General features: G+C 37.9%; 2 protein-coding genes across 11 annotated transcripts in view; both read right to left on the bottom strand.

Moving 5' to 3' along the window:
* Positions 1-14,152, bottom strand: part of DIAPH2 (diaphanous related formin 2) — a 940,735-nt gene that overhangs the window by 696,329 nt on the left and 230,254 nt on the right. The window lies entirely within an intron of this gene.
* RPA4 (replication protein A4) lies at positions 12,595-14,004 on the bottom strand. Its single transcript, XM_064277965.1, is given in 6 exon segments — positions 12,595-13,103; positions 13,106-13,467; positions 13,469-13,545; positions 13,547-13,613; positions 13,615-13,871; positions 13,924-14,004. Coding segments are annotated over 6 exon segments (915 nt in total). The 3' UTR covers positions 12,595-13,032.

The raw sequence follows: 14,152 nt of genomic DNA, 5'->3' as shown, positions 1-14,152 counted from the left end.
GTGCTGTCAGGTTGGTTCCAACCCACAGCGACCCTATGTATGACAGAACAAAACAGCCCCATCCTGTGCCATCCTCACAATCATTGTTATGTTTGAGCCCATTGTTACAGCCACTGCTTTAATCCATCTCATTGAGGGTCGTCTTCTTTTTTTGCTGACCCTCTACTTTACCAAGCATGATGTCCTGTTGTGAGCCCACAAACTAAAAAAAGTCCAGCAACATGCTTATATATAGCTTCAGAGTAGGTGTCCAGTATGGTGCTTATTTCTCCACTGTGCTATCTAGTATTTCTCATGTTGAGATGCTTCAGAAATTTTCAGTCACATGTTAGAAAAATCAATCTATATACTGAATTTTCTCTTGCTCATCAAAATTAATCATTCTAAAGCAGTCTATTATTAACTTCTAGTACTCCAACTTTTCAAGATACTTAGAAAGGATTGGGAAATGTATTAAGGTGGAACACTGGAGTCAAACTACTGTCATCAGCAATATTAAGACATGATTTCAACATTTAAAATCATAACTATCATATGCGAATAATATAAAAAAACAGAAAATAAAATTAATGGAAAGCCCACGAAATAACAACTCACCACAACACATTCTGCATTCTATTCCCAGAAGTAATGATGAAAAAATAAACTGACAGATTTTTAAGGCACAAAGTACGCCATAAGGTTACAGAATACTCCCAGTTCACTGTCCCATACCACTTACATTTAAAGTATTATGCCATTTTAATTAACATTGAGAATACAGACCTTAAAGTCACTATAAAATTCATAAGCATTTTCTACATTGAAGAAAAATTCATTAATGTTTAATATAGTTTTAATGCTGGATCCATATCAGGGTATTATTATTCTTTGACAATTGCTAATTTACAAACAGAAATTTATGATAAATTTTTTTTTAATTCTGTTTAACTATAGCATTCTAGTCTTAAATACTTCTGGATAAATAAATGTTGAACATGTCATTTTAAGAAATTCTCTCCAGGAAACTCTCTTGGGATCAAGTATTAAAGGAGGTATGGTTAGGCACATAGCCTTACCGAGAACAGTACTCGGTACTCACGTAGTATTCCCCAAAATAGACAGAAGTAGAACCAATCTGCATATTTTCAGTAACACTGAATGTTGTTTAACAGAGCTAACAAATAGGAGTGACATGATTCTGAGTGTTTCAAGGTTTAGATTCATATTCATATGTCAGGCCAGTAAGCTACATCACTTAACACTGATTTACTTTTAAAAAGTACACTATAATGTTATGCCGCCTTCTCTATTCTGACATCATGCATTCAATTTCAACAAAAGATTTTCAGGTTTAAACTGCCTAATGTGAGACGCGATGCACCTATATAGCTTTGCTGACCAGGTGGGAAATCTCCCAAAATTAGCTGTCCATTATCTAACACCAATCGAACTGCTGGGGTCACAGAGCGAACACTGTTATCTAATACACATGGATCTCCTTTCAATCTACCTCACAAGAATACCTGCACTCCAGGTGCTTTCTGGCATCTTAATTGTGAATTGTCAGCTATCTAGCTCCTATCAAAAGTCCAGCTAAGATGACAGATGTTCCAGGGAGAGAGCCAAAGGGATATTTCTCAAGCACACCTTGGTGGCAGGATACATTACTAGAAAGCTGCAGAACAGTACTGTTACTCTGGGTCTTTGTCAAAACACCATGACCTTTTTTTTTTTTTAAATCAAAGCCCCATAGAGGAAATGGACACTCATAGAAAATCTCTGTACACTATTCAAAACTGTGAAGAACTCACTCTACTGTGTTGTTCAACATCCCTCATTTAAAGAACCACAAAATAAAATTCTCTGAGTTCAGCATTAGGAAGACTGTGTCTCCTGAAACAGACTGATGCACGGTCATGCATCAGACAACGGCGATGTCTCTCATTATTCTGCCTTCCCCAACCTACCTTTGGCTGCAAAGAAACTTCCAACTATTTTATACTGAGATCATTACTGGGCACTGACCTATGGTTTTCTTTTGTTTGTGTTTTAATACCACCCTCTCTTCTTGCTTACTTGGAGTTTTTAATTGTACCCCTGCCTTAATGGTAGTAGGATATCGTCATGCACTGAATTATGTCCCCCAAAAATGTGTGTATCAACTTGGTTAGGCCATGAATCCCAGTATTCTGGGGCTGTCCTCCATTTTGCGATTGTAATTTTATCTTAAAGAAGATCAGGGTGGGATTTTAACACCCTTACAAGGTCATATCCCTGATCCAATGTAAAGGGAGTTACCCTGGGGTGTGGCCTGCACAACCTTTTATCTCTCAAGAGATGAAAGGGAAGCTAGCAGAGAACAGGGATCCTATAGCACCAAGAAAGTAGCACCAGGAGCAGAGCACATCCTTTGGACCTGAGGTTTCTGCACTGAGATCCTCCCATACCAAGGGAAGACTGATGACAAGTACCTTCCTCCAGAGCTGACAAAGAAAAAAAGCCTTCCTCTGGTGCCAGTGCCCTGAATTTAGACTTCTAGCCTACTAGACCAAGAGAAAATACATTTTTCTTTGTTAAAGCCATCCACTTGTGGTATTTCTGTTAGAGCAGCACTAGATGACTAAGACAGAGATCTACATTTCCTATTATAAGTTAGTAGCAGTGCATATCAAGTGATCACTTGATGGTGAGAACCCCAAAAGGAAAGGAGAAATATACAAACTCTGTGTGTCAAAGACCTTTTTTTAATACATATACTTTAGATGAAGGTTTTCAGAGCAAACTGGCTTCTTGTTAAACAATTAATATAAATACTGCTTTGTGACACTGGTTGCCAACCCCCATGACATGTCAACACTCTTCCCTTCTCGACCCTTGGTTCCCCATTACCACCTTTCCTGTCCCCTCCTGACTTCTCATCCTTGCACCTCGGCTAATGTGTCCGTTTACTTTCATTTTGTTTTATGGTCCTGTCTAATCTTTGGCTGAAGGGTAAACCTTAGGAGTGACTTCATTACTGAGCTAAAAGTCTGTCCAGGGGCCATACTCTCAGAGTTTCTCCAGTCTCTCAAAGGCCAGTAAGTCTGGTCTCTTTTGTGAGTTAGAATTTTGTTCTACATTTTCCTCCAGCTCTGTCCCGGACTCTCTAGCGTGGTCCCTGTCAGAGCAGTAGGTGGTGGTAGCCGGGCACCATCTAGTTGTGCTGGACTCAGCCTGGTGGAGGCTATGGTACTTGTGGTCCATTAGTCCTTTTGTCCAAGACTTTATTAAAATTAATTTATATAGTTCAGGAAATGTAAATATTTGAAGTGACAATTACTTATAAGCATGTCCTTCCAAAGATTGACTTTGACTAATTATAGAATATAAAATAGAACACATGTAAAATGTTTTTAAACAGAGGAAAGTTAGTCTTCCATTAAGAAATCCATTTAAATAGTACGCCTAGACTCTGCTGCTACATTTTATATACCTTTATAACCACATGTCCAGTTAAAAGTTTCTAATTATTTTAGCTGATTTTGAATATATAAATTGGCTTTCTAACATAAAACATATCATTTACATGAGAAAATGTATTGCCTTGGTAGAGCTTATAAATGTCATATAATAATAAAATAAAATGCCATCACAAAAGCTGAGCCACCATTTATTTATTTATTTTAATTTATTGTGCCTTAGGTGAAAGTTTATAGCTCAAGTTAATTTCTCATACAAAAATTTATACACGTATTATTATCTGACCCTAGTTGCAATCCCTATAATGTGATAGGAAAACTCCCCCTTTCCACTCCAGGTTTCCTGTGTCCATTCGACCAGCTCCTATCCTTTTCTGCCTTCTCATCTCGCCTCTGGACAGGAGCTGCCCATTTAGTCTGCTGTATCTACTTAAACTAAGAAACACACTCTTCACAAGTATGATTTTATGTTTTATACTCCATTCTAATCTTTGTCTGAAGAGTTGGCTTGGGGAATGGTTTAGTTCTGGGTTAACAGAAGAGTGCAGGGGCCATGTTTTCTGGAGTTACTCTAGTCTCAGTCAAACCATTAAGTCTGGTCTTTTTACTAGAATTTGAGTTCTGCATCACACTTTTCTCCTGCTCCATCAGGGATTCTCTGTTGTGTTCTCTGTCAGGGCCATCACTGGTGATAGCCAGGCACCATCAAATTCTTCTTGCCTCAGTCTGAAGGAGTCTCCGGTTTATTTGACCCTTTGTCTCCTGGGCTAATATTTTCCTTGTGTCTTGTGTTATTCATTCTCCTTTGCTCCAGATAGGTTGAGACCAATTGATGCATCTTAGGTGGCCGCTTGCAAGCTGTGAAGACCCTAGACGCCACTCACGAGAGTGGGATGCAGAATATTTTCTTAATAAACTTTGTTATGCCCATTGACCTAGATGTCCCCTGAAACCATGGTCCTCAGATCCCTGCCCCTGCTACTCTGTCCCTCAAAGTGTTTTGTTGCGTTCAGGAAACTTCTTAGCTGTTGGCTTAATTCAGTTGTGCTGACTTCTCTTGTATTGTGTGTTGTCCTTCCTTCATCTAAAATAATTCTTACCTACTGTCTAGTAAGTGAATTCCCTTCTCCCTCCCTCCTCACCCTCAGAGCCATCAAAGAATGTTTTCTTCTGTGTTTAAACCTTTTCTTGAGTTCTTATAATAGTGGTTTCATACAATATTTGCCCTTTTGTGACTAATTTCACTCAGCATGCCTTCCAGATTCATCCATGCTGTGAGATGTTTCCCAGATTCCTCACTGTTCCTTATTGCTGCAGAGTATTCCATTGTGTGTATATACCATAATTTGCTTATTCGTTCGTTGGTTGATGGACACCTAGGTTGCTGCCATCTTTTTGCTATTGTGAACGGTGCTGCAATGAACATGGGTGTGCATATATCTACTGGTGTGACAGCTCTGATTTCTCTAGGATATATTCCAAGGAGTGGGATTGTTGGATTGTATGGTAGTTCTATTTCTAGCTTTTTAAGAAAGCACCAATTCAACTTCCAAAGTGGTTGTACCATTTTACATTCCCATCAGCAGTGAATATGCATTCCAGTATCTCCACAACCTCTCCAACATTTATTATTTTGTGTTTTTTGATTGATGCTAGCCTTGTTGGGGTGAGATGGTATCTCATTGTTTTGATTTGCATTTCTCTAATGGCTAATGATCATGAGCATTTCCTCATATTATCTATTAGCCACCTGAATGTCTTCTTTGGTGAACTGCTTGTTCATATCGTTTCCTCATTTTTTAATTGGGTTATTTGTCATTTTGTTGTTGAGGTTTTCCAGTGTCTTATAGATTTTAGAGATTAGACCTTGATCTGATATGTAGTAGCCAAAAATTTTTCCCAGTCTGTAGGTTGTCTTTTTACCATTTTGGTTAAGTCTTTTGATGAGCTTAAGTGTTTGATTTTTAGGAGCTCCCAGTTACCTAGTTTCTCTTCTGGTATTTGTGCATTGTTAGCTATATTTTATATTCTGTTTATGCCTTATATTAGGGCTCCTAACATTGTCCCTATTTTTCTTCCATAATCTTCATCGTTTTAGATTCCTACTTAGGTCATTGATCCATTTTGAGTTACTTTTTTATATGCTGTGAGGTATGGGCCTTGTTTCACTTTTTTGCAGATGGGTATCCAGTTATGCCAGCACCATTCAGCTATCACTGAAGCCAGAGCAGAGCAGGGTGGGGGCAGGTGAATGGGAGAGAGGTACTTCCCAGAGCGGCAAGGGTTTTTTTTGATCCTGTGCCATAGGTTATACAGTTACACTTAATTTTTTCAGATCTAGCACAGCTTTCCCCTGATTCCGTAGGATTGTGCAGACTCTTTGCCACTCGGTTTCTCCCAGTGTGGAAAATTTGACCCAAGCGTTACTGCTTGTCTCAGCTTGTGCACACCAGCCAATCCAGCCTGCAGCGTGTCGGCCAGATCAGGTCTGGCAAATTCTCGCTGCTTCTAAACTATCCTTCCCTCCCTCTGCCGCTCAGTCCGACTCCTTAACTTTCTCTTTGATGTCTAGTACTCCTGGATTGTCATATATAATCGATTCACTCGTTTTTTCAGGTCTTTGTTATAAGAGGGACGACAGGAAGCATCTGACTACTCTGCCATCTTTGCCTCACCTCTGCTACCACTTACATTAAACGTCTTAATATTTTCTCCTACTAAAACAATACTTCAGAAATTGGGATGAGTATCTGCTGTTTCTAATTCTTTAAGGCTAATATAGGACACACAGATATAGTTTGCTTTTATTCCGAGGTATAAACTGCATCTTCCTGAAGTCAAAATTGTATTTTGAAGTTAATAATGTATCATGAAAAATTTGAAGTTACTTAATATTTATAGTGCCAACTTACTCAAATGAGGTTGGATATGGCCGATGTTAATTCAAATTGTTGCCCAAGATTTAAAAAGAAGCATATAAATTGACATAGCTGCAATGAATTCACTATTTTTCTATTCTAGGGATAAATGTACTAGTGGTCTACTAAAATGATTTATGCACTTGAAAGCTAAAGCAAACAAATTTAAAATACCAACAACAGACAGCCCTGCTTTAGTAGTACTGCTGATAATGCTCTTATGAGATGTGCTCACAATTTTAAGCTCTGTTCACACTTCTGTATCGTAAAAAATTATTTTCATTATTCAGTTTTTTATAGGTAGTCCCCTGCAAAACGTTCTAAGATTATGAATCTGCACCTACCTTTAAATTAACTCTCTAAGCAGTGAAAGTAGTGGCTGCTTTGCGAAGCTTTTAATAAGTTTAATATAGGCTGCTTAAATGCTTACTAACACCCATAATTCAGAAAGTGCTTTCCATTCCTAATTTGTATTTCTGTCAAGAGTCAGCTATTTTCATTACAATGATTATAATAAAATGTGTATTTGTTAATATGCTAGAATATGTTTAAATCCAAAGGGAATGAAAATATCAAGTAAAAACAAGTATTCCAGAAGTAATGGAAATATCTGCACATTTATAAACTCTAAAGGATATGTTTTCACCTGCTTGGCAACATCGGCTGAGGAAGCTATCATCACAGAAAGTGAACAGAGACACTCTACCATGAATTTAGCAGATAACTACATTCCAAACAAAACAGAAAAAAACAGTTTCCTAGTGGGGTAAAATACCCCTCAAACTGTGAGGCAATTTCAGCAACAACGCTGAAGAGAATCCAACACGATCACAACTCTGTGATACTATTCTTCAAACCAGCATTTGCTGTTTTTCTGTCATATGTGAGAAACCTTAGTGACAAAGATTTCTTGCTACCTATTTCTTTGAATCTTCATAAAACATATTACCAACTACCTACATATCCTATAATGGGTTGGCTGGGATTAAAATTGTCCAAACTCAGTGGTCATTTCTCAGGAGGCATTGCTTCCTTTCCTTAATAAAGGCATATGAGCAAAAATCTGTAAACAACATAGTCCACATTCTAAATCACACACAGATCATGGTATGTGCAAAGTCTAATGCAATTTGTGATGGCAGATTGGGATTTATTTTACAGTCAAACCACATGGATTTTTAGAGTGTTAAATAGACTTGTAAACATTCAATTTCATTAATTCACCATGTAACCATAAAAAGACTGTTGTGTAAAGCATGCTAAGTTGTCTGTAGCTTATGAATACGGTTTGAATCTAACCAATAGGTTTCATTCCTGTGAGGAGGAAGTTAGCGTCATTCTGTTTTTCTGATGACATCTAAAAATGCATGGCCACAAGGTAGTGCCAGATTAATGCAAATTCATCTTCTGTACTGGAGAGGTTGGAAGCACAGGTTGTTACTGATGGTGGGTCAACAGCCACATCAAATCACACATTATTGTATCACACAGTACCAGTCATAATGAAACAAACAAGAGGGGGAAAGGGTCCCTTAGCAGAGGAGTCTAAAATTTAAATGAGAAAAACAGACTGCATGCATGAAACTATTATAGAGCTTAAGAAGGTGCAGGTGAATATATACAGTTATTTATATATATATATATATATATACACACACACACAGTAAAAATACTGAGGAGACGTATACTAAGGGAGTGATTTGGGATGTCACCAGTTAACAACCGCTGTTAGCAGGAATTAAAAAAAAATATTTGCCTTTAGCAGAAAGTACTATAATGAATGACTTTCTCAGAGCCTTGTACCATCTGATTAAATGCCCTAAGAATCTGGAACTCATGACTTCATATCATATTCTGAAATGACTGTGCTTTGAGTATGTTTAACAAAGCTATATTTTATACACACATACACACCCACACATATATAAACACACACATTTATTTATTTATGGGCTGACTTCCTTTTTTTACTGGGGCTGAACGAAAAGAAACTAGTTAAAATGTGGTAAGGAAGAAAATCAGCCATGAGGGGCTAATGCCCATGTTCTAATGAACATCAGGTTCTAAAAACAGTATGTAACAGAGACTTAGAAATTGCTTTCTTCTTGATCTTAAACTGCCCTCCCCCCCTCCCCAAAAATTCATTGCCATCCAGTTGATTCCAACTGAGACAGAGTATAACTGCCCCATAGGGTTTCCTAGGCTGTAATCTTTTTTAAGTCTTTATGGGAGCAGATTGCCAGGTCTTTCTCCCTTGGAACAGCTGGCGAGTTTAAACCACCAACCTTTGGGTTAGCAGCCCAGTGCTTAACCATTCAGACACCAGGTCTCTAACATCTTAAAGGAAATTATAAATATCTGTCTGGAATCAGTTAAATATTTTTAAATGCAAGAAAATAACAGAATGCTGGGAAATCTTTAAGTTTTATGGATCATCATTTTTCTAACTTTTTAAAATATTTCTAAACACTAATCTGGTTCCAATAGCAAAGGTAACTGGATTGGAACTAAGCAAATGGAAACATAAAACCATGGAATTTTAGAGCTTGAAAACTCCAATCTTATTTACATATGAAGAAACCGAGCCCCAAAAACGTCCACTGAAGGACTGAGGTAACAGGGTGAGCTATCAAGTACTAGAACTCAGATCTCATGGCCCGCCGTCCAGTGTGACTCTATCATACAACATATTGTCTTTCAGAATTTAGTGTTAGGGAATATTTTTCCTCTATAATGGGAGCAAGGCCAACAAAATTTAAGGGATGATAAACCTACATTAAAAAAAAAATCCCATTGCCGCTGAGTCAATTCCTACTCATAACAACCCTACAGGACAGAGTACAACTGCCCCATAGGGTTTCCAAGTCTGTAATCTTTAAGGAAGCAGACTACACATCTTTCTCCTACAGAGTGCCTGGTGGGTTTGAACCACAGAACTTTGGGTTAGCAATCAAGCGCTTAGTCACTCCGCCACCAGGGCTCCTTCAAACCTAGAATTCTACTTTTTCTCATATCCAATTCTAACTCATTGCAACCCTGCAGGACAGAGTAGAACCGTCCCATAGGGTTTCCAAGAAGCGCCTGGTCGATTTGAGCTGCAGACCTTCTGGTTAGTAGCCATAGCTCTTAACCATCACACCACCAAGGTTTCCTCATATATCCTAGTTAATGTTTTTTATCCAGATGAAATTTACCTTAGTTTTCTAATTTGAATGATCTTAAGGAAAATATTTCTTTGTATAATAACTGACGATTCCTGTTTAATTTCAGGAATTTTTTATCTTTATATAAGACCCTGTGCATTTAAGGTGATTTATCCTTCTACAGACTATTTTGCTTTTATTTTCTGTGTAATTTCCTTCTTGTTATATAAATTACTCTCATTTGGGGGTTTATTCTTAAACTGGTTAGCTCCTTTTCTGATTTTTTTTTTTTGGTAGCTCTTGTTTAATTCCTTTTATTTGTTTGGGTCCAAGTTTACTGTTGTTCTTGTTAGGTGCCATCAAGTCATTCTGACTCATAGCAACCCTATGTGACAGAGTAGAACTGCCTCATGGAGTTTTCTGGGCTGTTATCTTTACAGGAGCAGATCGCCAGGTCTTTCTCATGTGGAGCTGCTGGGTGGTAGGTTCTAATTGGTAACCTTTCGGTTAGTAGCCAAGTGTTCACTGTTGTTTGCTATATTGGTTTAGTTGTTTATTTGTTGTTTTCCGTGAGGCAGATTGGGACTTTCAAAGAAGAGGGTGGATAGACAGCAAAATCTTATGGCTGTTAGTTGGGTTTAAATCTGGTGAAAATAGAATGACAGTCCATATTAGGTAATGGTCACAGGTATTTCCAAGGAATAAAAAGAGATTTTATTTATATATTCAAAAAAAAATGGAAACTCTGGGTTGACAAAGTTAAACAAGTTCTTTCCTGCAGAACTTCTAAAAGTTTTTTTTAACTATGCTAATATTCACTGTGAGTACCCAAGAGGAAAAAATATTACACAAGACTTCCAGAACTTACTTAAATACGTGATACAGGCACACATCCCACCACTACCACCACTTCTTCTTTATTTTTTTTTTTTGCAGGGGTGGATTGGAGAGTGTATCCCCTTATCAGAGAGGAGGAAGAAAAAAAGTTTACAGAGAGTGAGACAAATGATATATAAAAGGTCGAGGAGAGACCACTGCTTGGAGGTAGTTTACCAGGCTATGGTAAGAATTCTCAGGACACTCAAAGGAAAAGTAAGGACACTTGTGTTGCTTGTTTTTTTACTCCTCTCTACAAAATGTACATGTACACACACAGACACACTTGAGGCACTTCATGGTAGCAGTGTGTTACTTTTTCTCATTTACTAAACTTTGAATGCCACAAGGAATAATGCTAAATCGGAATATATACAATGAATAAAACATAATCCTTGACTTCAAGGGGTTCTCTATGCAATAACTTTTCTTCTCGTTTTATTGAAGTTACTATACTGGCTAGTGCCTGACAAGTTCATAACCCCTTCTTAGGGAGAGTTCTCCACACAGTCACCTTGTGAAGGATTAGCCCTATGTGCACAAATTCTGGACCATACAATCTTGCCTCACTGTCCTTCCCCAAAGACAAAGCTGACTGGATTTGGGACAGCCACCTGACCCATGGTATGGCAAGCACTTATAGTTTTCCTGACAGTATGGAATACTGACAATGGTGTATTTAAGGAATTTTCTGTTTTTGCATCCCCCTTTTAATGATCCAATTAAAACTAGTTAAGTTTTTCTGTTTTATCTATCTGATATATATATATGTAAACACACACACACATACATATACATACATATATACACAGACACACACAATCCCTCGATATCCACAGGGGGTTGGTTCCAGAACCCCCTGCAGATACCAAAATCCGAGGTTGTTCGAGTCCCTTATATAAAATGGTGTGGTATTTTCATATAACCTATACACACCCTCCTGTATGCTTTAAATCATCTCTAGATTACTTCTAACACCTAACACAATATAAATACTATATAAATAGTTATTATACTACACTGTGTTGTTTAGGGAACAATGACAAGACACAAGGAGAAGAACGCTCAAACAACGAGAGCTGGAGAGAGACTGAGCCATCTGTGAAATTGTGGGAGGCAGAATATGCCTATGCATCATTTCATTCACATGGATCCAGCGAAGTGCTCAGCTTGTGGCAAATTCAAGTTTTGCTTTTCGGAACTTTCCTTTTTTTTTTTTTCAAAATATTTTCAATCTGTAGTTGGTAGAATCTGCAGGTGCAGAACCTGTGGATGACCCGCAGATATGGGGGGCCAACTATATGTATTTATGTGTGTGTGTATGTATGTGTACATATATATATATATACACACACACACATATATATTATGGTGGCACAGTGGTTAAGAGTTCAGCCGCTAACCAGGTAGGCAGTTGAAATTTGCCAGATGCTCCTTGGAAACCCTATGGGTCAGTTCTACTCTATCCTATTGGGTCACTATAAGTCAGACTGACTCAATGGTAACTTTTAAAAAAAAAAAAAAACAAACCAAATACATTGAAAAACACCATCTTTAGTGAATATATAACTGAGAGCTTACTTAAAGGTCAGTTATTTTAAAATCTCACAAAGTTAATATAAGCTACATTAAAATATATCATTAAAACATACATAGAAAAGAAAAATTTCTTCTGGACAAGTAAAACTATTAAAACTCAAGAACATACAAGAAAAGCTTTTTTAATGTATTTACAAAAAAATCAAACAAGATTTTGCAAAACTATTTTAATACAAATTTCTGTTAAACTTAGTAACCTTAATATTCCTAAAATAATGGTTTTTATTTGTTTGCCTGAACTATAAGAATAAGACTCTGTTGTACATAAAACAGAGCATTTAGCACCATAGATAATATACCAGAACATCAAAATTTCAAAAAAGTCTGGCAACCATGTACCATGCAACTACAATAGAGTAATTTCATCCAAACATAATCACATTGAATTTGAAATAATCGTTAAACTTCATCACACCTTAAGGGAAAAAATATTAAAAGATGACCCTACAAAAAGTGAAGTAATTATTTAGACATATAGTCTTATATTAAAAAACAAAAACCCATGGTAATAAGAGAAAATCACTCAATAAACGCTTCAACATTTGAATTAATCACTATCTTTAGCACACATTGGAACTAATCAGTTATTATATTTATCAAGAGATAAAACATAATAGGCTAAATCCAAACGTGTACAATAAGTCTAGTGTGAAAACTTTTTTTTTTTTTTTTGGTCTCTTAGCTGGTTCTCTTTCTATGTATACTTCTTCTAATATATAGATATTTCAGAAAAAGAAGCTCCCACACAATTAAATAATAATTTTCAGCTCTTTCTGTACCTTTTCTCTACCAAATTTATCTACATTGTAACATTTTCACTAGCTTGCTGGTAATTCCTCAAAACGTTCAGTCAATTTATCCATCACTATCTCCTTCTGAGCTTCAAACACAGTTAGAAAAACAGAAAAGTTCAAAGCAGTTGGAAAAGCAGAAAGTTTCAAAAGGGTGCCAGCTAATATTTTTCTTGAAAAACCCTACTTCCTAAAAGTCAACAGGTCAAAATTACTCACAGCTGGAGACAAGGGTCTTCCAAAAATTAAGAGTGTTTTAGATGCCTCAGTCAGCAGATTTAAAATGCTCCCTATCCACAGTAGAACAGACATGGCCCTCCATGGTCAGGGAATCACTTCCTTGATGGCTCTGATGCTCGCGCTGGGAAGCTCGATCTGGAGCGCCCGAGCGCTCTTTCCCTCAAGTCGAGGACACTGGTGAATAAAACGTAGCGCCTCCTACCGGATGCAGTTGAGGTGGTGCTCACTGTAATAGATGGTGTCATACATTTCTGATGGGGCAACAGGCACACTTTCCCCAGGGGTGGCTTGGTGGGCTTTATCCAGCATCACGTGCGCATTGACAGTTTCTAGAACACGTGTGGTGAACTTGTTCATGTCTTCCACGACATGAATTTTCAGTACCTCAAGGCTTTTTGCTTCAGCAGCACATTTGAGGATGCCAAACACTTTGGCATATATTCTGACTGGAAGCGGAATCATCTCTGTCAAACCACTGTCCCGCCTTGATAGGCTTCGAGGTCATATCATCAATTTTGTAAAGAATATATATACTGTGGTGCCCTCTCAGCCTGCCTGATTAACCCCACAATAGAGACTTGGGAAATCTCAATTCCCCTAATCATTATCAACGAGAGTAGAGGTGAGCAGCTGGTTTACACAACAATGTATAACGGTCTGGATTCCAGATTTGGATCTTCCGGGCTTAGCAGGAGGAGTTGCACCTCCCCTAGAGGGTTGGCCATTACCCCCACTGGCTCCACCCACAGCAGACAAGCTTCTATAACTCCCATATCCACCCTTACTCACTTTAACGACAGTTCTGGCAGGTGAGGAGGTTTGGCTCTGATCTCCACAGTGAGTTCCCCAAGCCAGCTCCAAGCTCTACTGAGGGCTACAACAGATTGCCTGGATCTTGGCAGCACAATTGGCTCACGCTTTCCCCAGAGCCAATCAGCTGCAAGAATGCAGCTGCCTTCGGCCAATTGGGACCTGGCAGGTTCTCACCCGCTCTCATGACTCCTTTGAGTGTGCAGTTGCACAGCTACTTTTGAAAAGTTCCACGTGCAACTTCAACCCTTTCCTGCCATCTTTAAAAAAAGTGCATCTTTTTTTTTTTCTCTTAATTCTTGAATGCCACAACTTCTTCTATAGTCACTGTTTAA

This window comes from Loxodonta africana, chromosome X, assembly GCF_030014295.1.
Source record: "Loxodonta africana isolate mLoxAfr1 chromosome X, mLoxAfr1.hap2, whole genome shotgun sequence".
Taxonomy (NCBI): domain Eukaryota; kingdom Metazoa; phylum Chordata; class Mammalia; order Proboscidea; family Elephantidae; genus Loxodonta; species Loxodonta africana.
Note: the sequence above shows the minus strand (reverse complement) of the source record. Positions and strands in the feature narration are given on the sequence as shown.